General features: G+C 39.3%; 2 protein-coding genes across 4 annotated transcripts; one reads left to right on the top strand and one right to left on the bottom strand.

Moving 5' to 3' along the window:
- On the top strand, nucleotides 1-27,416 carry LOC124134869 (steryl-sulfatase-like). 2 transcript variants are annotated; one of them, XM_048403800.1, is made up of 5 exons: nucleotides 1-82; nucleotides 21,813-22,090; nucleotides 23,864-24,685; nucleotides 25,501-25,785; nucleotides 26,251-27,416. In XM_048403800.1, exons 2-5 carry the CDS (start codon nucleotides 21,814-21,816, stop codon nucleotides 26,592-26,594), a joined length of 1,728 nt encoding a protein of 575 aa, XP_048259757.1. In that variant the 5' UTR covers nucleotides 1-82; nucleotide 21,813; the 3' UTR covers nucleotides 26,595-27,416. The 2 variants fall into 2 exon arrangements, with proteins under 2 accessions (XP_048259757.1, XP_046355903.2); XM_046499947.2 differs by lacking the exon at nucleotides 1-82 and adding an exon at nucleotides 19,210-19,344.
- Nucleotides 15,507-19,723, bottom strand: LOC124134871. 2 transcript variants are annotated; one of them, XM_048403801.1, is made up of 2 exons: nucleotides 16,767-19,723; nucleotides 15,507-16,164 (listed from the first exon to the last, which is right to left on the bottom strand). In XM_048403801.1, the coding sequence occupies exon 1, from the start codon at nucleotides 19,497-19,499 to the stop codon at nucleotides 18,411-18,413; it is 1,089 nt and encodes a 362-aa protein (XP_048259758.1). In that variant the 5' UTR covers nucleotides 19,500-19,723; the 3' UTR covers nucleotides 15,507-16,164; nucleotides 16,767-18,410. The 2 variants fall into 2 exon arrangements, with proteins under 2 accessions (XP_048259758.1, XP_046355905.2); XM_046499949.2 differs by having other exon boundaries at nucleotides 15,507-17,972; nucleotides 18,734-19,723.

Genomic DNA, 27,416 nt, shown 5'->3' with positions numbered 1-27,416 from the left:
CCGGGACTGAGCTGGACCACATCAGTGGAATCTTGCGTTAAAGCAGTGTCCAAGTCGGTAACAAACATAAGAACTCTAATAGGTAAGTAAAAATGCCCACAAGTTTCTTGAATAATGGAAGAATGAGGATAAATTTCATGAATAAGTCACTTATAAGGTGAGTGAGTATGATTTTGCGCCGCCTTTAGCAATATTCCAGCAATATCACGTCGGGGGACACCAGAAATGGACTTCACATATTGTACCCATGTCGGGAATCGAACGCATGACGAGCAAACGCTTTAACCACTAGGCTACCAGAGCGCCCCTGTAAGTAAGTATATACTCCGAAACGTTGTGTTCCTCATAATAAAGAAGTTGACATCAATAAATTCTCTTCTTTATGTGTATCACTTCTAAATGGCTTTCAAAGACTTAAGTCACGTTTAATGCAGGTTTAATAGGTAGTTTAAACATATCTTACTTAACTTTACTTGAAAGAGATTTGGCCAAACTAGCTTTTCTAAATACCGCTTCTTGTTACATTATTACATTTGTGTAGACATTTAAGGTCAAGAAACAATACAAATTATATAGTAAGAAGACCGCTCATGTTACCACGACTAGTCATAGCTTAATATATATTAATACCCAATGTAAAAATCTATTTTCTATGAAATCTGTCGGTTCGAATCCCTGTTCGCCCCGATTATGTTTCTAGGTTTGTCAGCACCATACCCGAGCTTGTGGGTTTCACCGAAGTGGTAAACGTCTGAGACATGCACCACTTCGGGCTTTCTGTCCATATCAAGCTGACACGCCGCGATATAACTGTAATACTGTTAAAAGCGGCGTTAAACTCAACTCACATACTTCTAAGAAATCATGGACATATACATAAGTATGTTGTGAATGACGTCACTCGTTACATTGCTGTAACCATACAAGATCAAAACCCTTTATCATACCGCCATGTCAGAATGGTGAGATCTGGTTAGTCCACGTGATCTTGATAAAATACTTTGTAACCCGTCTTGGCAGGTAATAATGTTTTTAGCGGGAGGATAAATCTCTTATACCCCGCCACGAGCAGTACAGGCTGCACGTGAATTTCTGAGAGACAATAAATCCCTACTTCCCCGCTTCAAAGCAAAAAGCCGCACGTTTTTTCAGAGTCAATGGAGTCACGTGGCATAGCAGAAGTTGACCTCAGCTCAGTCGAACAGCTGTTTTCTATCAATTTTGAATTTGTTTTTATTCTTTTACAATGCCATTAAAACATGTGGGTAAGATACATTCGTTGTAGCAGGATCACTCGGGGTACATGGGGTTTAAAGGGGAAGTGTACACGCAAAAATCACTTTCTTACTTTTTCTAAACAAAACGCAATTTTAGAATTAGTTAGTATCTGTGTTTGAAAATATACACTCATTTTTTTCACAGTGAAAGTAGGAAGCTCACAATTGTGTGAAAATGATATGCCGTTATGAGGCCTTCGTTTTTCGAGCTAAACAGGCCTGAGTTATCCCCCTTAGATTATGACGTATTTGGTGCCAGTTCAACTGGGTCCCTGTCTATTCTGAACGCAAAAGATATCAAGTACCAGTTTTCGGTAAAACAACATGGCCTACGACACACTCCGGCGCAGTGGTGACTCAGCATTACACTATGCTGGCTGGCATCTGAGACGCTAGAATCACACACCTAGACCTACACCACGTGAAGCGGCTCTAACAAAGCATGATGACGTCATAATGTTTATCAATTGGCACCAATGACGTCATATTGCAAGGGGCATAAGCCATGGTGTTTTTGTTATGGAAATAGAACACTTGGTAAATGTGAAAAATATAAATCGTTTTAATGCAAAACATATGTTAATTAATTGTGATATTTTTATATTTTTGTCTATGACACTTCTAGGTTAACACTTTTATTGTGGAAAAAGTACAAGAAAATTAGGTTCATTTCCGTGTGAACTTGCCCTTTAATGCGTCCCTCGTGAGGTTGCATAAAACCCCATGTACCCCGAGTAGTACATTGTGCTTCTATTGTTACGATAAATAGGACAAGCTAAGAAGAAGTGAAGTGCAGACTCCAAATATAAACCGCAAAGGCACACTGAAATGTTTGAAATATGTCTGTCAATTTTATGACCAATAATATCACTACATCACGTTCTCAGACGAACATGGAATTTGACAATATCGAGTACCGTAATTTAAGTCAAATAGTATACAATTTTAGGAAGTATTCAATGCCTGAATACATTACACTTTTTATGGATAGCTACTTTTTTTGTTCTTTGTCACGACGTTGACATAGGGTTATTGTACAAAAATAACTCTGGATCGGGTGGTCAGGTTGACTTGGTAGATGGTCATCGTATCCCAATTTGCTCATATCAATCACTGGATTGTCTGGTCCAACCTCGATTATTTACAGACCGCCGTCATATAACTGGAATATTGATGAGTGCGGCGTTAAACAACAAACAACAACAACCAACGTCATATTCTGACAATACAGCTGCTATAATATCTGGTTTTTTTCATACATTAATATAGACTACCTTCATATCTGCATATGTCTCATGTCCAGGATTTAACTCTATTTCCCCACAACACATTATTACAAGTATTAAGTAATAAACCAAAAACTGGCATGAATGTAGAGATGCAATTGTGCAATATAACTCAAATAAAGTGAACTTGCGTAGGCATTTGTGGTAGATTATGAAACCATAGAAACCAATTGCAAGCCGATATTGTGCTACTTCTACCCCCATTTTCAATTCTGTATGAATCCATTTTACATGTCAGCTTGCAAATAGTATCAATGACAATTTCACTGAAACAAGTCGGGTATAAAAAAAATGACTGTAGTTGGTCTCTGGTAACACAAATATAAAATGAATGGCAGATAGTAGCGAAAAGATGACAAAGAGAAAACATTCTAACTATAGTTAGCTTGGAGAACAGAAATAAATAATATCTAATTTTACAATGCTAAAAATGTTAAAGGTAAAATGCAGCATTAAATTTATAAGAATTAATTTACTGTATGTACGGTAAAGAGTTTAGGAAATTTGCCAAGCAAGATGAGGCGGCACGTGCACGGACATAATTGGGTTGAGTGCATGAATCTCTGTTAAGGGGATGATGGCCACACAGAGTTAGTAACAAATATGGCTTGCATGAGAGAAGGAAGGATAAGATTATGTGTTGATTTACATGATAAACTGATAGCGTTTATCAGTGGGAAATTTCAAACGTGCTAGTGTACATTATTCTTTTGCAAGTTTTGATTACGGAGGGAAATGCATTGATCGTCATAACAGAAAACGGATATCAGTGGGAAAATTAAATAATACTGGTGTAAACTATTTAATCGCAGGTTTGGATTATAGAGCGAAATGATTTGATGGATATAAGAGGGTGGGAAGAAATATAGTGTTCTGTTGTAATTATTTTATTTTTCATGGTAAAAAACATTGTCTGGCAAGTCGGTTATATACACATGCATACACTTACACATATATACACACTTATACATATGTGTGACCCGTGAAGATCCGTGTTTTAAAAGGTCTCAAGCAACCCATACTTGTCGTAAGAGGCGACTAACGGGATCGGGTGGTCAGGCTCGCCGGCTTGGTTGATGCATGTCATCGTATCCTAAATGCCCGGATCTAATATGAGCCAGTCACCCCCTATATACATATATATATATGCCTGCAATTTATACACTAATATCGCGATTAATAGTAAGTGGTCGCACTGAGATATAATACACTTAATTCTCTTTTTTTAGGATAAAGAGTTGCTGAAATCTTTTAGTCGGCAATATATATTTTTAAACGCTGTTGAAAATGAGGTTATTGTGAATTTCAGCAAGAGATTCATCATCATAGCGACTACTTTACATTGTACATATACTTCCAATTGTTATATACATAAAGTTAGTATACATGATGTTTCTGAAGAATAGTGTATTTGGGACATTCGAGAAAGAAGTGTATATTGTTTTGTCGTGGATTTCCACACGAGCAGGACAAAGTATCAGATAAGTTTACTTTGAAAAGATCTGCATTTAGGGAACTGCAAGAGCCTCAGACGTGTCAGTAAAATGTTAGCTCTTCGGTTGCGGGTTAAGAAGTAAGGAGGTGGAGCTGCAATAGCTGTTTTAATCATCTGTTTAAAAAAACCAATTGACAATGATGTTGTACTTCTGTATTCAGGGGGTAACTCATTCCATAGTTTGATTGAAGAAGGTATAAATGAATGCCTGCATATAGTAGTTCGTGCATGCAGTATATATTGTTCTTATTTCGTAACTCATATCGACTAACAGTTGACACTTTGGGCGGTAACATGTCTTGTAAATACGATTGACGTACATTATTTACAATATTGAAAATTGTGCAAAGTATTTTGGATTTTCTTCTATTTGATAGTGATCCAAACCTGTCTCAAAATATAAAGTCTATCTTGAAAAGAATTTAGGGAGACCTGTTACTATGGAGCTGCTGCTAGTTGAATCATTTCAAGTTTTTCGGTGTTTTCTGGACCACAGTTATCCCATAACTCTGGAGCATATTCTACTACAGGCCTTATGAAGGCTAGATAGATTTTGGACAGGGTTGGTCTATCAAGTAAATATGTAACGGTTCGTGACGAACAAATACTTTTGGAAGCGAAGCGACAAATGTTATCAACGTGGGCTGTCCATTTCATATCCCGAGAGAGAGTGCCGCCCAGATGTTTGTGAGAAATAGATGCGCTTAGTAGTGTTATAAATAATATCTGCAGGTATTCAAGTGTGAGATGTGTACAGTAATCAGTCGTCACGTGTGGGATGTGTACAGTAATAAGTCTTCACGTGTGGGATGTGTACAGTAATAAGTCTTCACGTGTGGGATGTGTACAGTAATAAGTATTCACGTGTGGGATGTGTACAGAAATAAGTCTTCACGTGTGGGATGTGTACAGTAATCCGTCGTCACGTGTGGGATGTGTACAGTAATAAGTATTCACGTGTGGGACGTTTACAGTAATAAGTCTTCACGTGTGGGATGTGTACAGTAATAAGTATTCACGTGTGGGATGTGTACAGAAATAAGTCTTCACGTGTGGGACGTTTACAGTATTAAGTATTCACGTGTGGGGTGTGTACAGTAATAAGTCTTCACTTGTGGGATGTGTACAGTAATAAATCTCCACGTGTGGGATTTTTTACAGTGAGAATTATTCACGTGTAGGATATGTACAGTAATAAGTATTCATGTGTGGAATTTGTACAGTAATATGTATTCACGTGTAGGACGTTTACAGTAAGAAGTATTCACGTGTAGGATGTCTACATTGGCATGTATTCACGTGTTGGGTGTTTACAGTAATATGTCTTCACGTGTGGGATGTGTACAGTAAGAAGTATTCACGTGTAGGATGTCTACAGTGGCATGTATTCACGTGTTGGGTGTTTACAGTAATATGTATTCACGTGTGAGACGTTTACAGTAATAAGTATGCACGTGTGGGATGTGTACAGTAATAAGTCTTCACGTGTGGGATGTGTACAGTAATAAGTATTCACGTGTGGGATGTGTACAGTAATAAGTATTCACGTGTGGGATGTGTACAGTAATAAGTCTTCACGTGTGGGATGTGTACAGTAATAAGTATTCACGTGTGGGATGTGTACAGTAATAAGTATTCACGTGTGGGATGTGTACAGTAATAAGTCTTCACGTGTGGGATGTGTACAGTAATAAGTATTCACGTGTGGGATGTTTACAGTAATAAGTATTCACGTGTGGGATGTGTACAGTAATAAGTATTCACGTGTGGGATGTGTACAGTAATAAGTCTTCACGTGTGGGATGTGTACAGTAATAAGTATTCACGTGTGGGATGTGTACAGTAATAGGTATTCACGTGTGGGATGTGTACAGTAATAAGTCTTCACGTGTGGGATGTGTACAGTAATAAGTATTCACGTGTGGGATGTGTACAGTAATAAGTATTTACGTGTGGGATGTGTACAGTAATAAGTCTTCACGTGTGGGGTGTGTACAGTAATAAGTCTTCACGTGTGGGATGTGTACAGTAATAGGTATTCACGTGTGGGATGTGTACAGTAATAAGTATTTACGTGTAGGACGTTTACAGTAATAAGTATTTACGTGTAGGACGTTTACAGTAATAAGTCTTCACGTGTGGGATATGTACAGTAATAAGTCTTCACGTGTGGGATGTTTACAGTAATAAGTATTTACGTGTAGGACGTTTACAGTAATAAGTCTTCACGTGTGGGATGTGTACAGTAATAAGTCTTCACGTGTGAGATGTGTACAGTAATAAGTCGTCACGTGTGGGACGTTTACAGTAATAAGTATTCACGTGTGGGATGTGTACAGTAATAAGTATTCACGTGTGGGATGTTTACATTGACAGGTATTCACATTTGGGATGTTTACAGTGACAAGTATTCACGTGTTGGGTGTAACAGTAATAAGTATTCGCGTGTAGGATGTTTACAGTTATAAGTATTCACGTGTTGGATGTTTACAGTAATAAGTATGCACGCGTAGGATGTTTACAGTATTAAGTATTCACGTGTGGGATGTTTACATTGACAGGTATTCACATGTGGGATGTGTACAGTGACAAGTATTCACGTGTTGGGTGTAACAGTTATAAGTTTTCACGTGTACGATGTTTACAGGTTTACAGTGACATGTATTCACTTGTGGGATGTGTACCGTAATAAGTATTCGTGTGTGGGATGTTAACAGTGAGACCCGTGAATATCTAGGTTAGACTAGGTCTTCAGAGCTTATCACATTGTTGTAAGAGGCGACTAACGGGTGGTCAGGCTCACTGACTTGGTAGAAGCATGTAATCGATCCCAATTGCGTGGATCGATGCTCATGATATCAACCACTGGGTGGTTTGGTCCAGACTCGATTATTTACAGACGGCTGTCATATAGCTGGAATGTTGCTGAGTGCGGCATAAAACAGCAAACCAACCAACTAATAAGCAGCCACATGTGCACGTCGCTTTATAAGTGAAATAATCTTGATCGGGATGTTAAAACTCATTTCACCTCTCCTTTCTAGTTTGTTGGCAAAAATATACTATAAATCGGCATTAGTCTGGACTAGTACAAGCAGCCACACACACACGTGCATGCGCGTCGCTATATAAGTGCAATAATCTTGGATGCGACGTTAAACCCCATTTCACCTAACATGTGACAGGAATTCACATGTGGGATGTTTACAGTGACAGGTTTTCACATGTGGGATGTTTACAGTAATAAGAATTCACATGTTGGGTGTTTACAGCAATAAGTATTCACATGGTTGATGCATGTCATCGTTAAACAACAAACAAACGAAGGAACAGTAAGATGTATTCATGTGTAGGATGTAAAGCGTGTAAAGTAAAGTATTCATATGTGGGATGTGTACAGTGACAAGTATTCATAAGTGGGATGTGTACAGTGACAAGTATTCATATGTGGGATGTGTACAATGACAAGTATTCATGTCTAGGATGTAAAGCGTGACAAGTATTCACGCGTGGGATGTTTACAGTGACAAGTATGCATATGTGGGATGTGTACAGTGACAAGTATTCATATGTGGGATGTGTAGAGTGACAAGTATTCACGTGTGAGATGTGTACAGTGACAAGTATTCATATGTGGGATGTGTACACTGACAAGTATTCATATGTGGGATGTGTACAGTGACAAGTATTCATATGTGGGATGTTTACAGTTTATAAATATTCACGTGTGGGATGTTTACACTGACAGGTATTCATATGTGGGATGTTAACAGTGACAAGTATTCATGTGCGGGATGTGAACAGTGACAAGTATTCATATGTTGGATGTTTACAGTGACAAGTATTCATATGTGGGATGTTTACACTGACAGGTATTCATATGTGGGATGTTTACACTGACAGGTATTCATATGTGGGATGTTTACACTGACAAGTATTCATATGTGGGATGTGTACACTGACAAGTATTCATATGTGGGATGTTAACAGTGACAAGTATTCATGTGCGGGATGTGTACAGTGACAAGTATTCATATGTGGGATGTTTACAGTGACAAGTATTCATATGTGGGATGTTTACAGTTTATAAATATTTACGTGTGGGATGTTTACAGTGACAAGTATTCACGTGTGGGACGTTTACAGTTTATAAATATTCATATGTGGGATGTTTACAGTGACAAGTATTCACGTGTGGGATGTTAACAGTGACAAGTATTCATGTGCGGGATGTGTACAGTGACAAGTATTCATATGTGGGATGTGTACAGTGACAAGTATTCATATGTGGGATGTGTACAGTGACAAGTATTCATATGTGGGATGTTTACTGTTTATAAATATTCACGCGTCGAAATTTTACAGTGACAAGTATTCACGTGTGGGATGTTTACAGTGACAAGTATTCATATGTAGGATGTTTAAAGTTTATAAATATTCACGTGTGTGATGTTTACAGTGACAAGTATTCAAGTGTGGGATGTGTACAGTGACAAGTATTCATATGTGGGATGTTAACAGTTTATAAATATTCACGTGTAGGATGCTAACAGCAAAAGGTATTCACGTGGGGGATGTTTACAGTGACAGGTATTCATAAGTGGGATGTTTACACTGACAGGTATTCATATGTGGGATGTTAACAGTGACAAGTATTCATATGTGGGATGTTTACAGTGACAAGTATTCATATGTGGGATGTTTACAGTTGATAAATATTCATATGTGGGATGTTTACAGTGACAAGTATTCATATGTGGGATGTTTACAGTTTATAAATATTCACGTGTAGGTTGCCAACAGTAAAAGGTATTCATGTGGGGGATGTTTACAGTGACAGGTATTCATAAGTGGGATGTTTACACTGACAGGTATTCATATGTGGGATGTTAACAGTGACAAGTATTCATATGTGGGATGTTTACAGTGACAAGTATTCATATGTGGGATGTTTACAGTGACAAGTATTCATATGTGGGATGTTTACAGTTTATAAATATTCACGTGTGGGATGTTTACACTGACAGGTATTCATATGTGGGATGTTAACAGTGACAAGTATTCATGTGCGGGATGTGTACAGTGACAAGTATTCATATGTGGGATGTTTACAGTTTATAAATATTCACGTGTGGGATGTTTACACTGACAGGTATTCATATGTGGGATGTTAACAGTGACAAGTATTCATATGTGGGATGTGTACAGTGACAAGTATTCATATGTGGGATGTTTACAGTTTATAAATATTCACGTGTGGGATGTTTACACTGACAGGTATTCATATGTGGGATGTTAACAGTGACAAGTATTCATGTGCGGGATGTTTACAGTTTATAAATATTTACGTGTGGGATGTTGACAGTGACAAGTATTCACGTGTGGGACGTTTACAGTGACAAGTATTCATGTGCGGGATGTTAACAGTGACAAGTATTCATGTGCGGGATGTGTACAGTGACAAGTATTCATATGTGGGATGTGTACAGGAAAGGTTTCATATGTGGGATATTTACAGTGACAAGTATTCATATGTGGGACGTTTACAGTTTATAAATATTCATATGTGGGATGTTTACAGTGACAAGTATTCACGTGTGGGATGTTAACAGTGACAAGTATTCATGTGCGGGATGTGTACAGTGACAAGTATTCATATGTGGGATGTGTACAGTGACAAGTATTCATATGTGGGATGTGTACAGTGACAAGTATTCATATGTGGGATGTTTACTGTTTATAAATATTCACGCGTCGAAATTTTACAGTGACAAGTATTCACGTGTGGGATGTTTACAGTGACAAGTATTCATATGTAGGATGTTTAAAGTTTATAAATATTCACGTGTGTGATGTTTACAGTGACAAGTATTCAAGTGTGGGATGTGTACAGTGACAAGTATTCATATGTGGGATGTTAACAGTTTATAAATATTCACGTGTAGGATGCTAACAGCAAAAGGTATTCACGTGGGGGATGTTTACAGTGACAGGTATTCATAAGTGGGATGTTTACACTGACAGGTATTCATATGTGGGATGTTAACAGTGACAAGTATTCATATGTGGGATGTTTACAGTGACAAGTATTCATATGTGGGATGTTTACAGTTGATAAATATTCATATGTGGGATGTTTACAGTGACAAGTATTCATATGTGGGATGTTTACAGTTTATAAATATTCACGTGTAGGTTGCCAACAGTAAAAGGTATTCATGTGGGGGATGTTTACAGTGACAGGTATTCATAAGTGGGATGTTTACACTGACAGGTATTCATATGTGGGATGTTAACAGTGACAAGTATTCATATGTGGGATGTTTACAGTGACAAGTATTCATATGTGGGATGTTTACAGTGACAAGTATTCATATGTGGGATGTTTACAGTTTATAAATATTCACGTGTGGGATGTTTACACTGACAGGTATTCATATGTGGGATGTTAACAGTGACAAGTATTCATGTGCGGGATGTGTACAGTGACAAGTATTCATATGTGGGATGTTTACAGTTTATAAATATTCACGTGTGGGATGTTTACACTGACAGGTATTCATATGTGGGATGTTAACAGTGACAAGTATTCATATGTGGGATGTGTACAGTGACAAGTATTCATATGTGGGATGTTTACAGTTTATAAATATTCACGTGTGGGATGTTTACACTGACAGGTATTCATATGTGGGATGTTAACAGTGACAAGTATTCATGTGCGGGATGTTTACAGTTTATAAATATTTACGTGTGGGATGTTGACAGTGACAAGTATTCACGTGTGGGACGTTTACAGTGACAAGTATTCATGTGCGGGATGTTAACAGTGACAAGTATTCATGTGCGGGATGTGTACAGTGACAAGTATTCATATGTGGGATGTGTACAGGAAAGGTTTCATATGTGGGATATTTACAGTGACAAGTATTCATATGTGGGATGTTTACAGTTTATAAATATTTACGTGTCGGATGTTGACAGTGACAAGTATTCACGTATGGGACGTTTACAGTGACAAGTATTCATGTGCGGGATGTTAACAGTGACAAGTATTCATGTGCGGGATGTGTACAGTGACAAGTATTCATATGTGGGATGTGTACAGTGACAAGTATTCATATGTGGGATGTTTACAGTGACAAGTATTCATATGTGGGATGTTTACAGTTTATAAATATTTACGTGTGGGATGTTGACAGTGACAAGTATTCACGTGTGGGATGTTTACAGTGACAAGTATTCATATGTGGGATGTTTACAGTTTATAAATATTTACGTGTGGGATGTTGACAGTGACAAGTATTCATATGTGGGATGTTTACAGTGACAAGTATTCATATGACGGATGTTTACAGTTTATAAATATTTACGTGTGGGATGTTGACAGTGACAAGTATTCACGTGTGGGACGTTTACAGTGACAAGTATTCATGTGCGGGATGTGTACAGTGACAAGTATTCATATGTGGGATGTGTACAGTGACAAGTATTCATATGTGGGATGTTAACTGTTCATAAATATTAACGAGTCGAAATTTTACAGTGACAAGTATTCACGTGTGTGATGTTTACAGTGACAAGTATTCATATGTGGGATGTTTACAGTGACAAGTATTCATGTGCGGGATGTGTACAGTGACAAGTATTCATATGTGGGATGTGTATAGTGACAAGTATTCATATGTGGGATGTTTACTGTTTATAAATATTAACGTGTCGAAATTTTACTGTGACAAGTATTCACGTGTGTGATGTTTACAGTGACAAGTATTCATATGTGGGATGTTTACAGTTGATAAATATTCACGTGTGTGATGTTTACAGTGACAAGTATTCATATGTGGGATGTTTACTGTTTATAAATATTCACGTGTGTGATGTTTACAGTGACAGGTATTCAAGTGTGGGACGTTTACAGTGACAAGTATTCATGTGCGGGATGTGTACAGTGACAAGTATTCATGTGCAGGATGTGTACAGTGACAAGTATTCATATGTGGGATGTTTACTGTTTATAAATATTAACGTGTCGAAATTTTACAGTGACAAGAATTCACGTGTGTGATGTTTACAGTGACAAGTATTCATATGTGGGATGTTTACAGTTGATAAATATTCACGTGTAGGATGCTAACAGTAAAAGGTAATCATGTGGGGGATGTTTACAGTGACAGGTATTCATAAGTGGGATGTTTACACTGACAGGTATTCATATGTGGGATGTTAACAGTGACAAGTATTGATATGTGGGATGTTTACAGTGACAAGTGTTCATGTGTGGGATGTTTACAGTTTATAAATATTCAGGTGTGGGATGTTTACATTGACACGTATTCATACGTGGGATGTTTACAGTTGATAAATATTCATATGTGGGATGTTTACAGTGACAAGTATTCATATGTGGGATGTTTACAGTGACAAGTATTCATATGTGGGATGTTTACAGTGACAAGTATTCATATGTGGGATGTTTACAGTGACAAGTATTCATATGTGGGATGTTTACAGTTTATAAATATTCAGGAGTGGGATGTTTACAGTGACAAGTATTCATATGTGGGATGTTTACAGTTTATAAATATTAAGGTGTGGGATGTTTACAGTGACACGTATTCATATGTGGGATGTTTACAGTTGATAAATATTCAGGTGTGGGATGTTTACACTGACAGGTATTCATATGTGGGATGTTAACAGTGACAGGCATTCACATGTGGAATGTTTACAGTGACAGGTATTCATATATGGGATGTTTACAGTGACAGGTATTCATATGTGCAATGTTAAACCCCATATTACCTCACCTCACCTCACATGTGAATACTTATTACTGTAAACCTCCCACACATGAATACCTATTACTGTAAACACCCAACATGTGAATACCTATTGCTGCAAACACCCAACATGTAAATACCTATTGCTGTAAACACCCAACATGTGAATACCTATTGCTGCAAACACCCAACATGTGAATACCTATTGCTGTAAACACCCAACATGTGAATTCTTATTACTGTAAACATCCCATATGTGAATACCTGTCACTGTAAACATCCCACATGTGAATACCTGTCACATGTGAGGTGAAATGGGGTTTAACGTCGCATCCAAGATTATTGTACTTATATAGCGACGTGCATGCACGTGTGTGTGTGGCTGCTTGTACTAGTCCAGAGTAATGCCAATTTATAGTATATTTTTGCCAACAAACTAGAAAGGAGAGGTGAAATGAGGTTTAACATCCCGATCAAGATTATTTCACTTATAAAGTGATGTGTATGGACTTGTGTGCATATGTGGCTGCTTGTTGGTTGGTTTGTTGTTTTATGCCGCGCTCAGCAATAATCCAGCTATATGACAGCAGTCTGTAAATAATCGAGTCTTGACCAAACCACCCAGTGGTTGATATCATGAGCATCGATCCGCGCAATTGGGATCGATAACATGCTTCTACCAAGTCAGCGAGCCTGACCACCCGATCCCGTTAGTCGCCTCTTACGGGAAGCATAGTCACCTTTGTGGCTGCTTGTACTAGTCTGGTCTTAAGCCAGTTTTAAACTGCTAAACAACCGAGATACCATGCCACAGTTTAACATGAATACCCCACTCAGACACAACATACTGACTCCGAGCAAACCAGTCCTTTTTTAGCCCCTTTATGCCGAGCGCCAGACAGGGTAACTATCAGGGTTAGTAGAAATATGTGGGATTTTTACAGTGAGACATATTCCCATGTGGGATGTTTACAGTGAGACATATTCCTGTGTGGGATGTTTACAGTGAGACATATTCCTGTGTGGGATGTTTACAGTGAGACATATTCCTGTGTGGGATGTTTACAGTGATAAGTAGTCATGTGTGGGATGTTTACAGTGAGACATATTCCTGTGTGGGATGTTTACAGTGAGACATATTCCCATGTGGGATGTTTACAGTGAGACATATTCCTGTGTGGGATGTTTACAGTGAGACATATTCCTGTGTGGGATGTTTACAGTGATAAGTAGTCATGTGTGGGATGTTTACAGTGAGACATATTCCTGTGTGGGATGTTTACAGTGATAAGTAGTCATGTGTGGGATGTTTACAGTGACATATTCCCGTTTGGGATGTTTACAGTGAGACATATTCCTGTGTGGGATGTTTACAGTGATAAGTAGTCATGTGTGGGATGTTTACAGTGAGACATATTCCTGTGTGGGATGTTTACAGTGAGACATATTCCCATGTGGGATGTTTACAGTGAGACATATTCCTGTGTGGGATGTTTACAGTGAGACATATTCCTGTGTGGGATGTTTACAGTGATAAGTAGTCATGTGTGGGATGTTTACAGTGAGACATATTCCTGTGTGGGATGTTTACAGTGATAAGTAGTCATGTGTGGGATGTTTACAGTGACATATTCCCGTTTGGGATGTTTACAGCGAGACATATTCCTGTGTGGGATGTTTACAGCGAGACATATTCCTGTGTGGGATGTTTACAGTGAGTGAGTGAGTGAGTTTGGTTTTACGCCGCTTTTAGCAATATTCCAGCAATATCACGGCGGGGGATGTTTACAGTGAGACATATTCCTGTGTGGGATGTTTACAGTGAGACATATTCCTGTGTGGGATGTTTACAGTGATAAGTAGTCATGTGTGGGATGTTTACAGTGAGACATATTCCCTTGTGGGATGTTTACAGTGAGACATATTCCCGTGTGGGATGTTAACAGTGAGACATATTCCTGTGTGGGATGTTTACAGCGAGACATATTCCTGTGTGGGATGTTTACAGTGACCAGTATTCATGCGTACAATGTTTACAATAGTAAGTATTCATGTGTAGGGTGATTTTCAGTTATGATTTATAAACAATCAACATATGGGCATTGGACCCTCTGCCATATCCGCATGAATTTATCTACCACATGCTTACTTCATTGTGATGGATTACACAGACATTCACTGCAGCCATTAAGAAGGGATCATGTTACAATACCTATAAGGTGTTAAGACGATATAGACTGAAACATTGTAATCTGGGTGCTAAACCAGATCTACTGGAAGTGCCTGTTCGGTGTCCAATATATGTAACACCTTGAAATGGGGGGGGGGGGGGGGTAATCAGTTGCAAAATCCAATATCACACACATTTAATAAACTATTATTTTATTGACTAGATTCAAATTTAAATTAGCAAGAAAGCTGCTTCCGACAAAACTGACCCCCTCCATGGTCTAGAGCGTCAGTCAGCCCGGAGAGTGGAAGGTCCGGGGTTCGATTCACGGCCGTGTCATACCAAAGATTCAACTTGTTACCCTGCCTGGCGCTTGGCATTAAAGGGGCTAAAACAAGGACTGATCGGCTGGGAGTCAATATACTCACTGCTCAATCATCTGCTTGGTCCCAAGGTTCTCAAATGAAGGAAGCAGTTTAAGAACAACACAAGATATTTCAATTTTATCATTTAATACTTTTCCTTTTACAGACATGACAATCATAACAATGACATACAAAACATGACATTCACTTAGTCAGGAATCAACATTGTCTGCAGCCCTAGTAATCTGATGTCCGACTCCAATCTTCATAACTACATTTTAGTTACAATAATTTACTGGTGCCTTACACACTTGTAAGCATTACCTCCATGTGGCTTAAAACGTCATAGAATTACATTTCTAGTGAACTCCCATCCCAGCCCATTCACATTTTCCAGACTTTTAAGGTACACATGGTGGTGATGGTGGTTACAGAACAGAACTTATGAAGTTCTGATGACAATGACTGAAAAGTAGAATTATTTCATAAGAGTTTTTTCGGGTGCCAGGACTATGGTGATTACTGAATCATTTTTCTCAGAATTCCAATACAGACAATGAAATTAAAGTGACTTTTAGTGAAATGTCAACATGGTCAACTCTCACATCATTTACATGGGACCCACTTAATAGCATTTACAAGAAATCAAGAATTAATATATGTAAATAAGTAATAAATATTTTGAAACCTAACCAAGCTAACCTAGGTTACTTACTGTCCCTATACTTACGTGACCTTCAGGCGGGTGATATGAAGGTCATGCCACTCTAAAGGATCCAGCATCAACACTGCCCCATGAAAAAGCAAAACTAACAGCTAAAATGTGTCACATTTGTAATGATAATCAAAAAGGTTGGCAAAACATTTCAAAAACAGAAAAAGAAATATTTGGAGGCAAATTTGCTTCCCATACAAAAATGAGAACAAAGAATAATCATTTCATAGTGGAATGTTCCACAACCATCTTTCTCAATCAATGTCAGTTATAAACTAACATGATTATTTCAAATGTGTGATGTTTGGCCAACATTATTGTACAAAATGAGCAAAACTGTACCACAAAATGTGAAAATAATCTAAGTTAACAATTCAATATAATGCCAAAATCTGGCAAACAAATTTTGAGTTCTCAGTCCATCTTGGTATCTCTTCTGCCCAGTCTTGACAGGATTAAGAAGTTGTCGGTCACGTCAAAAGTTAATGTTCAACATGTAACCAGTAACACTATCGAAAATGTTACTATGGTTACCACACTGTTATTAATGTATACTCTGTGTCCCTGCAAAGAATAGAGTGTAACTAGCAAATAGGTACCATAACAAAATCTACACTTTCTCTTACCTTGTAATCAATAGTGAATAAACTTAAGTAATCTCATAAAAATACTAACCATTGGTAACTGTGAAAATAAAGGGATTGGGATCATCGCTTCTCAACCAATGTCAAAGGTCATTCATTACTGACCTCCCTGAAAAAGAAAAGAGAGAATATGGTTAATATCTCATCAATCGAAACAAGTGAGGGCTGGGAGTGGGGGAATTGAAAGATTAAGATGTGATCTAGCCTATTGCCTTAATGTTTAAAAAAACCCAATCATATTTCATCTTACATTGTCTTACAATGGTGATGTCAGGTGGAATGGGGTTTAACGTCACATTCAAGATTATTGCACTTATATAGAGATGTGCATGCATGTGTGTGTGGCTGCTTGTACTATACTGGACTAATGCCGATTTTATAGTGCTAGCCTACTGAGATACCATGCCTCAGTTTACCATAAATACCCCACTTAGACACAGTATACTGACACCGAGCTGACTAGTCCTTGAAACTGCCCCTCAATGCCTGGCACAAGGCTGGGTAACAAGTAGTACCATATCTTAATGTCTTTTGGTATGAATACGACCGGGGATCAAACCCCCGCTCTCAGGACAGATGATCTACCACTAGACCACGGAGGTGGTCTCTTACACAATGGATAATCAATTCCCAGAATTCTGACTTTGACAAGTTTACTGTACACATCATAAAATCATGATTCCAATATGGATATTCACTCATGAAGTATTTGACCCAAACTATCCACACATTATACAGAAGATATTTGTCCTTTAAGTTTGCATCTTAACTTTTCCTAAGTTTTAACTACGACGTTTCTATTGCCAGTAAGGGTGGGGACAGGGAGTGATTAGAACATACATCAAACAATGGAAAGACAACAGCCCATTTCCAACTGAACATACACATGACAGGAATTCATAGCATATCACATAAGGGTTACCTAATATAAATAGTATATTGCAAACATTTTCTAAAATGTAGCATGATGCTATCTAGGGTCATAAAGCATAAGTTCTTAGCATAACTTGGTCATGTTGATTATAACACCTGAATTACTGCGGCCCTTCAAAATTGATCTGTTTGGAACACATATATGGATAAAATTCATTTCTTTCGTTATTCAATAGGAAATTGGCTGTTCTCTTTTGACTAATGAAATCCAATGTAACAGAAACCGACCATTTATGTCTTATACTACACCGTCAATCCAGAAGTATTGCAACTTCATGTCTAGAGATTGGTCTAGCTTTGAAGGCTGGAAAGGTAAATGATATTGTTTAGTTTATAACCTACACATGTGACATCAACATCAATGCTGGACTTGTGAACAAGTGACTTGTCACAAGCATCGTCGTACTTAACATTTTACACACCCCATCAACCAGGATTACCCATACGACAATCCTCAATAACAAACCACTTATTCTCAAGGCATAAGTAATATATACATGATCTTATTCCTATCAAAATAAGGCTGAAACAATTCACTTCTATAAAATGATGCATAATATCGTGCACTGATTCAAGAAAAACATACACCTTTTCACCCTCTGTATATGAAAATGAGATACATTCAGTCAACTAAATTCAGAATTGGCGCATCAGCATTGTGGTTATTAGTGTATTGCTTCAGCCGTAAATGAAAATCTACACTGTACATAAAAATGGATACATGACATTAAGAGAATGATATTCATTCAACGTCTGTTGATGGTCGGACATAACTGTGATCATCCAAGAATCTTGTTGTGGAGGCCATCTTGTTGCAGGCTGAACAGAACTCAAGAGAAACTTGCTTCCCAGACACATGGAGGCACACACCAGCAATGGTATGTTGGTTTAAGTGGAACACATCTTCATCTGTCTCAGTAGTGCTGTTACTTATCACCTCCCTCTTTACACTTGGACTGGACTCTGAACCACTGGGAAGCCGGACGTTACCATCTGTGTTTTCCTTCTCAAAACACACCTTCTTATCTGGACTCAACACACTTTCTGACTCAAACACACACTTACGCTTTGATTTACGTAGACGAGACTTGCAGTTTTCAACATTTTTCTTCTTGCTCTGTGTCTTGGTTGAACATGGAACAGTTTGTTTCCCCAAGGCTGCCCAGGATGATTTCAGTGTGACGTCAGCTGTATTTTGAATGTTCTGCAACAAGGCCGATATGGTTGACTGATTTGCAATAACACTTTGCAAATACTTCACTTGCTCATTTAGTTTCTCTACACTTCCATCTTGACAAGACACTTTCATCTTAAGTGCTGCATTTTCCTCTCGAAGTTGTGCTACTTCTTTTTCGATGTTTTCAACATACTTCTTTCTCTTTTGTCTATTTTCCCTGGCGGCTACAGCATTCTTGTTCATAGATTTTGGTTCCATCTGAGTGATTACAGTATACAATGCTTCAGGTCGCTCTTTACCATTGGCTGTTATAGGATTACGTACTTTGGAGCAGTCATCCTTTATCGCCGTGTGCATCGGACTGTCGCGAACAGGGTACATTAAAGTGTTACTGTCGGGACAATCTAAATTTAGATTATCCAGGCATTCTAGCTGCTCGGCCGTAGAGCACGAATTCCCACCCCGATTGAGACATTTCGAGTTCCTGCAGAGATAACCGGTAAGATCATCGATGTCATCGCTAAGTAGACTTTCTGTAATATCTAAACTATCATTGCTTGATGCATTTGAATTTGAACCCAATAGCTCAGATAACAAGTCAATATCTTCGTCACATCGTTGGAGCGATAACACTGGGCTTATAGATCCCGCCATCTTGCTTCTTGTCCCACGGTGCTTGTAGGAAAGCTAGCCTGTATGTCCGTACAGAATCAATGAATTCCAGGTAATTCAGTTCGAGCAAAGGCACTAAAGGCTAAGTTCCATAACTGCACAACACAACAGTGCCCGTGTCATCCGTTTAGCGACAATGAATCGTTGAATCTCAGTTTTGAACAGTGCACACAACCTGCAAACTTTAAATGGCGGCCAATGTCACGTGATCGTCGCATGGTTTGAAAGCGTTACTTCCCTTGAATCGCTTATGTTCAGAATAGGTCTAGCCTAAAAAATCACGGATGAAGCAAAGTACCATATCAAATATACAGATTATTGTTTTAAATACATTAAGTGTAAACATTCCAATTCAATGTAGTTTTGTTTAGATACGTTCTTCTATTAATTAAATAAAATATTATTTGTTAATTTGTTCCAGTACAGTGTTGTTTTAGTTCCTAGAATTAATGGTTATGGTTTAGTTCACATTTGCCTGTCTTCACATAATGTCCAACCGTTACGGCTCCCTTGTTCTGTGTTACGTATTAAGTCCATACAGCTCTTTCAATTCCGATCGAGGAGGGCGAAACATCAGGCGTGTTAGTCTTTACCATGACGGATATCTTGTGGCAACTTTCGACAAGCACACTTTGTCAGGTTTAAATTGTTCAGTTGGGTAGGCCAGCCCACCCACCTGACTAGATTCCATACACGATAGCCATAATATTCAGTACCACAACCTCATCAACATCGTTAAAAAGCCTATAGCTTTGAGGACATTTTATAAATATTTTCGATTTTCAAACGAAACAAAAAGAGCACTAAATCTATAGAAATATTTTGACATTCGAGAACCTGTATTGTTAAATCTCTTCTCATCTGTTGTACACAAAACGACACAAAATACGGGTCAGCATTAGTCTATTTATATTTTGTATACATAGATCTTCAAAGCCCTGATCATTCCCTTTGTTCGGCTTCTCCCGCAGTAATCAGACTGCAGTCGATTCTACACGCAGATTTATTTACATCCAACTAAAACACTCAATGTGCATTTATGTACTACACAAATACATCATGTACACAACTTTGTTTCAGCGAATTAGCCTACTTAAAAAGTATCCATTCTTGTTTTCGTTTGAAATCAAACGTAATGAGTGAGTATCGCGTATCAGCCAATCAAATTCCATGCAAGTGTTATGACACGTGTTCCATGACAGTTTCTTATACCTGTTGACGTAGTACCACTTAGTACCAACGGGAATTCGTCAATCGATTGCAACTGGTGTCTTCAAAATTATGTCAACATGGCTCCGATGAGCGAATGAGTACATATTCATGTACGTCAACAATATTCATTGTCTATATCACGGCAGCCTTGCAATAATGAAATCAATTCCGTGGTTGACAACATTAACAACGATCCAAGGGTGGTATTGCTGCATATTTAGAAACATAAAAATACCACTATCTTCTGTATCTATCTCCCTCTCCTATCCGCTTTTTCATCTAGCTTATACTATCTACACAATTAATGTATATTATCGCCTACATATATTTCAAATGATCCCAGCACCTCCTACATGTATATCGTGGCTATTTATCTGCGAATACCCCCAACCCCATCCCCCCCAAAAAACAACAAAAAACAAACAAACAAAACAAAACAACAATCAAACCCAAAACAACAAAACAAACAAATAAAACAACAAAAACCCACAAAAAAACAAAACACACACAGTCAGCCAAGTCAAACACACAATCAACCAAGTCAAACGCACAATCAGCCACGTCAACACGCACAATCAGCCAAGTCAAACACACAATCAACCAAGTCAAACACACAATCAACGGCGGTCTGTTAATAATCGAGTCTGGACCAGACAATCGAGTGATTGACATCTTGAGCATCGACCCGCGCAATTGGGATACGATGACATGTATCAACCAAGTCAGCGAGCCTGACCACCCGATGCCGTTGATCGCCTCTTACGACAAGCATGGGTTACTGAAGACCTATCCTAACCCGGATCTTCACGGGTCGCCACCCATGTTGAGCCCTTACAAACTTATTGAAGAACACCAAATGTTCGTAAGATGTGACAGACATTGTCTCCCAGATATTGGAGTTCGTACACAAACTGCACACACTGCGGTGTGCTTGAAGCGATCGTAAAATCTCAAACATAATTCTGTTTTAACACTGCACTCGACGTAGACCAGCTTAACGCAATGTCCGCATCGTCGCTTCTGATTCTAGTTTCAATATATATAGCATATTGATGACGTTTTCCATATATGTTTGTATAACAGGATGAACATGGGACGCTGTAAAACATGGCTGCTGCTTCTGGTTGGAACAGTGTTGCTGCTTCCACTAACGACGTGTAAAAAACCCAACATTTTGTTGCTGATAGCAGACGACCTAGGTATTGGGGACATCGGCTGCTTTGGCAACACGACCCTAAGGACCCCCAACATTGACAGCATAGCGCGCGATGGGGCGCTGTTGTCGCAACACTTGAGTGCGGCGAGTCTCTGCTCTCCGAGTCGCGCGGCGCTACTTACCGGGCGGTACCCGGCCAGATCAGGTGAGCTTAATGCAAAAAGGCATCTGCATGTGACTTTGAATATTCATATATATTTTAAGATTAAGATTTTATCAAGAGTGACTGTGATTCCATAAGTCATATGACCAACAAGTGGTAGCGGTTCGATCTGCGTCACATTGATGCATGTCATCCCACCTGATGCTACTCTTGTGGTTTTCAATAGATGCATTCTGTGACTTCTACGTGGCTTTAAAAGCGATATGTATGACATGCTTGTGTTTAGAAGATTATAGAGTTCGCGTTAACGGATTCACCAGTTTTAAGTCTACAATACACCGTAAATATGTGTTTAGATCCTAAATACAAACCTACTCTTTGTCCCATAATTTTGACATGTTTAGGATTGTGTTTAACAGTTAAACGTGTTTAGGATGTAAATGTGGGAAAGACCCGAATCCCCACGTGAAATTCATTTTAGGTAATTTGAAAAAGAGACGCTTTCTGGTTTTTTTTAAATAGCTGGGATTTTGTATGCAAAATCAGATATGTGTCAAATATCTTTTTAAAAAAAAAACATATTGCAACAATGAAAATTGTGTGGCAGACAATTTGTTTTTTTTAAACATCAGTATGAAGCATAATTAATTTTTTTCAAGAATTTCAGGAACAATTAATTTTTTTCGATAAAATCCAACACATCTAATTTCATTATATATTTTACGTCTCATCCGTATCTGACTTATTGCCTAATGATGTACACTTTATTTAATCATGTTTAAACGTGTATACATTCTAAACATGTTTAGATTATAGTGGTGTGTTTAGGCCGTGAGACGATAGCTCATTTTATGTATTTAGACCCAAGACGTGTTAAGATTGCACACACCAAATGCATATTCCGTTTAGGATCGAAACATATTCCTAAACATATCATGTCTGTGTTAACATTCTAATTCTAAACACATTTTGTACGATATAGCGTTATTACTCGAATTATTATTGAGTCTTGGCATAACAATTATCAAAATACTTTACTGAATGATTTGTGTGTGTGGGGGGGGGGGGGGGGGGGGGGAGTCCCGATTATGTTTCTAGGTTTATCAGCACCATATCCATGCTCGTGTGTCCTCATCTGAGACCTGCATCACTACGGGCTTTCCTCTCACATTAAGCTGACACGCCGTGATATAACTGGAATATTGTTAAAAGCGGCGTTACACCCAACTCACTCACTCACTCCAAACTTTACACCCTAATCCAGCACGAGACAAATGTTGCATCCCGAGTCATGGATCTATGACGTCACACGCGATGCGTTCATGAGCGTCGATTCACACAATTTACAAGTATGTTCGTTTGTGCGTCGAACCAATCTAATGTTTCTTGAAAATGAGTAAATCTTCATATATTAAATATATTTCTTTTGTCAGTGAGTATATTTGGGAGAGTATACACCACCCTTTCACGTATGGCAGACCCGTGAAGATCCGGGATAGAATGGGTCTTCAGCAACCAATGCTTGCCGTAAAAGGCGACAATGCTTGTCGTAAGAGGCGACTAACGGGATCGGGTGGTCAGGCTCGCTGACTTGGTTGATGCATGTCATCGATCCCAATTGCATGGATCGATGCTCATGATATCAATCACTGGATTGTATGGTCCAGACTCGATTATTTACAGACCGCCGTCATATAGCTGGAATATTGCTGAGCAGACCGCCGTCATATAGCTGGAATATTGCTGAGTGCGGCGTTAAACAACAAACAAACAAAACGTATGGCAATTAACGCTAAATGAATTGCCCCGTTTCAGGCATGGCTCCGAACACTGTTATCCGAGTGAGCCTCTTCAACGCATGTCCATATGGCCTCCCAACTTCAGAAATAACCTTTGCCAAGTTAGCCAAACAGGCGGGCTATAAAACAGGACTCATTGGGAAATGGCACCAAGGCTGGAGCAGGGACAGCTTCAACGACTTTCACCATCACCCGCGTAACCACGGCTTCGACTATTTCTACGGGATTCCACTGACGAATCTTAAAGACTTTGGCGACGATGGCGACAGAGTGCTGTTCAGTTTCCTGTCCCATGCGCTTAAACGCTTTATCACGGTGGTACTGGTGCTAGGCATTAGCACCATATGCCTGTACCGAGTCGGCTATATCGGAATTATGCCATGTTCAGTAATCATCTTCCTCCTCGTCCTCATCACGGGGTCTGTCTACCTTATCATGGATAATTTAAAACTTCTTAACAGTACGATCTATCGAAATTTTGACCTGGTTGAACAGCCGATTGACCTTGAGACCCAGATGGCCAAAGAAGTCGCGGAAGGTCAAGAATTCCTGCAGGCGAGACGAAATGACGGTGAGCCATTTCTGTTAGTTATGTCGTGGGTGCACGTGCACGTCTTTCTCGCACCTGCGCAGAAGTTCCTTGGTAAAAGTAAGCACGGGAAGTATGGGGATTCCGTTGAAGAAATGGACTGGGCTGTTGGCGAGATGCTAAACTCGCTCCAGCAGTTGGGCTTTGCTGACAACACCCTGGTGTACTTCACGTCCGATCACGGCGGCCATCTTGAAGAGAGGAACGTTCGAGGAGAGTTGGAGGGTGGATATAATGGCATATACAAAGGTGAGAATACCGTTATTGCGGAGGAAAGTAATCTGAAATTGGAAGTGTTTTGTAATTATACAATATACAGTGTAGGATTTGCTATGGGTGTACTTGTATTTAATTTGATTATACTTGAATAGCCGACCAGGCCCGGAGAGGTCGGTTTACAACTTCTTTCACGAGTTGGTCGCCTCCATTAGCATTGTTACCGGCCCAGTGGTCTGGTGGATAGAGGGCGACCCGGTTGGCGAAAGGTCGGCGGTGCGATCACAGGCTTGAATCAGTGCAATATGTCTGAGTGGGGTATCCATGTTCAACTGCGGCATATTAGCTCAGTGGGCCAGCACTATGAACCCCCCCCCCCCCCCCCCCCCCCCCCCACACACACACACACACCCCACACACCCACACCCCAACCTTAAACGCGAGGTTAAGCCCCATTTAACCTCATCTCTCTAGCCTTTCTATACAAAAAGCATGGTAAACATGAAACCAAACCAGTTCTACCCACTTATAATATACAAAGTTGCCTCCATTGGAAATGCCATGGGCCTATGATCGTGGGTTCGAATCCCGGATCGCCTTGACTTTGTTTCTTGGTTTGTCAGCGCCACACCCGTGCTCGTGGCTTTCGCCAAAGTATTGAACGTTTGAAGACTGCATCATTTCGGGCTTTCCTCCCACATTAACCAGATCACATACGCTGCGATATGACTGAAATATGGTTCCAGGCGAGGTAAAACCAAACTCACTCTACCCAATTAGAATTCAATTCGTTTATAGCCGCCTGTTCATGACACCCGGAGATTACTATGAATTGAAACTTCTTGCAGGGGGCAAAGGTCACGGTGCAGTGGATGGCGGTATTCGAGTACCGACAGTTATAAAATGGCCAGGTCGGATCCGAGCAGGATCCACCTCAAGCGAACCAACTTCTCAGATGGACGTACTCCCAACTCTCGCCAACGCCATGGGCGTCCCAGTCCCCTCCGACAGACGGATCGATGGCCACGACATGCTGCCCCTCCTCACTGGTCAGACCAGCGTCTCCTCACACGAGTTTATGTTCCATTACTGCGGCTCTGATGTTCATGCTGTCAGATACAGACCAAGGGGAGGTAAGTCGCTTGGTAGGATTCTTTTTATTGGCACGTTAATTTTGTTGTTAAACGCCGCACTCAGCGATATTCTAGCTTTATAACGACGGCCTGTAAATAAACGAGTATGGACCTGTGATTAATTATATGAGCAATGATTTTGTTTGAGATCAGGAATTATTTTCACTGTGATGGGGCTCAATAATGTTTACCAACATGTATTTTCTTTTATTAATAATTTTAATTTCTCTGCAATGCGAAGCATATTTATTTTCAAGTAGAACATGGACTTTATTATTTTAAGCCCCGAAATATATGTTCCCTTATACAGTTATGTACCGTGCATCACTGTTAGTGTTAGGGGACGAATATTCTTTATAAAGCATCACTGTGTAGGCTGGTATGCTAAACTGCACAAGCTCTCTGTGTATTTCATTTTTTGTTGAAAAAAAACAGTAATGTTTCTCGTTGATTTCTTTCTTACAGGTTCAATCGTCTGGAAGTTGACTCTGAAAGAACCGAACTATCTTCCCGGCCGTCAGGTGTGTGAGTTCGTGTGTAACTGCGCAGCCGCCATCACTATTGATCCTCCTCATTTGTATGACATGACGTCAGATCCGGGCGAGAAACAACCAATGAATGCCACGGACCACCCGCAAGTTTACAAGAAGATGATACATGCTCTCGAGGAGCACGTGCAGAACGTGAAGCCCGTGCCCAACCAGTACACCTTCAGGAACGTGATGTGGAGACCCTGGCTGCAGATGTGCTGCAACAACAACTACCCTTCCTGTACATGTCAGGATGACAAGTTCAATGGCAAATTCTAAACCTGCCTAAACAAGATACAAACCATTCCTAAAATTCTTGTATGCAATTTTCCCGTCGTCACTTGTAAAGATAGAATATATCACTGCTCCAAGACATATATATTTATTCAGAAGAAGAACCAAACAATATGCACATTTTTCTCATTTATTCAGGTCATACAGCATGTCGCACGAACAATTTTGTGTGTGGATGTAAAATTACCGCCGCTCCGTGGTCCTTAGCATTCACCTTGAATATCGACGGCTTCATTTACCCAGAAATTGTTTAACAAGAATATGAAACATATTCCACTGACCAAAGTCATTTGTTAAGACAAAAAGACACACGTACTTGTCACTCAAGGATTATATTTCTATACACTACCAAATAGCATAATGTATATATTTGTATGTTTCATAGAGTTCTGTTTACAACTACTTTGATATATATTTGTTCTTATCTACATATTTGAATATGTGATAGCAAAGCGATCTCAAGACGATGATTCGTATTTATTGTGAGGTTATCAGGGTTTTTAGTTCCTAGTTAGAGCCCATGCTAGTCGACTGGACTCTTGACAATACGTGATCCGGCTTATTGTGGGTCGTACGCAGCCAAGGGTGATAGTTGATCATGCTATCTGATAGTACGGTTCACATTCGTTATTATTTATTCTATTATAAAAATGGTTTGTGCTGTTTCTATAATAACTAATCCTGTCACTTAGGTGGAGCAACTTGTTACACTATCCTCTTGTTAATAGCGATGTAACATCTGTCTGTGGTATTAAACAACATTCACACAACCGAGCTGTTCGGTGAAAGTCTGGTCATGTATATACA

Source organism: Haliotis rufescens, unplaced genomic scaffold (genome assembly GCF_023055435.1).
Source record: "Haliotis rufescens isolate VD_foot unplaced genomic scaffold, xgHalRufe1.0.p SCAF_3, whole genome shotgun sequence".
Taxonomy (NCBI): Eukaryota; Metazoa; Mollusca; class Gastropoda; order Lepetellida; family Haliotidae; genus Haliotis; species Haliotis rufescens.
The sequence above is the reverse complement of the archived record's forward strand: the minus strand, read 5'-3'. Positions and strand labels throughout refer to the sequence as shown.

What these genes read in the sequence shown, in the direction of transcription:
- LOC124134869 (XM_048403800.1), top strand. Translation starts at nt 21,814, where the DNA reads ATGAACATGGGACGCTGTAAAACATGGCTGCTGCTTCTGGTTGGAACA. An exon ending in GCGGTACCCGGCCAGATCAG is followed by an intron (nt 22,091 to 23,863) that starts GTGAGCTTAATG and finishes GCCCCGTTTCAG; the next exon opens with GCATGGCTCCGAACACTGTT. An exon ending in CAGATACAGACCAAGGGGAG is followed by an intron (nt 25,786 to 26,250) that starts GTAAGTCGCTTG and finishes TCTTTCTTACAG; the next exon opens with GTTCAATCGTCTGGAAGTTG.
- LOC124134871 (XM_048403801.1), bottom strand. Translation starts at nt 19,499, where the DNA reads ATGGCGGGATCTATAAGCCCAGTGTTATCGCTCCAACGATGTGACGAA.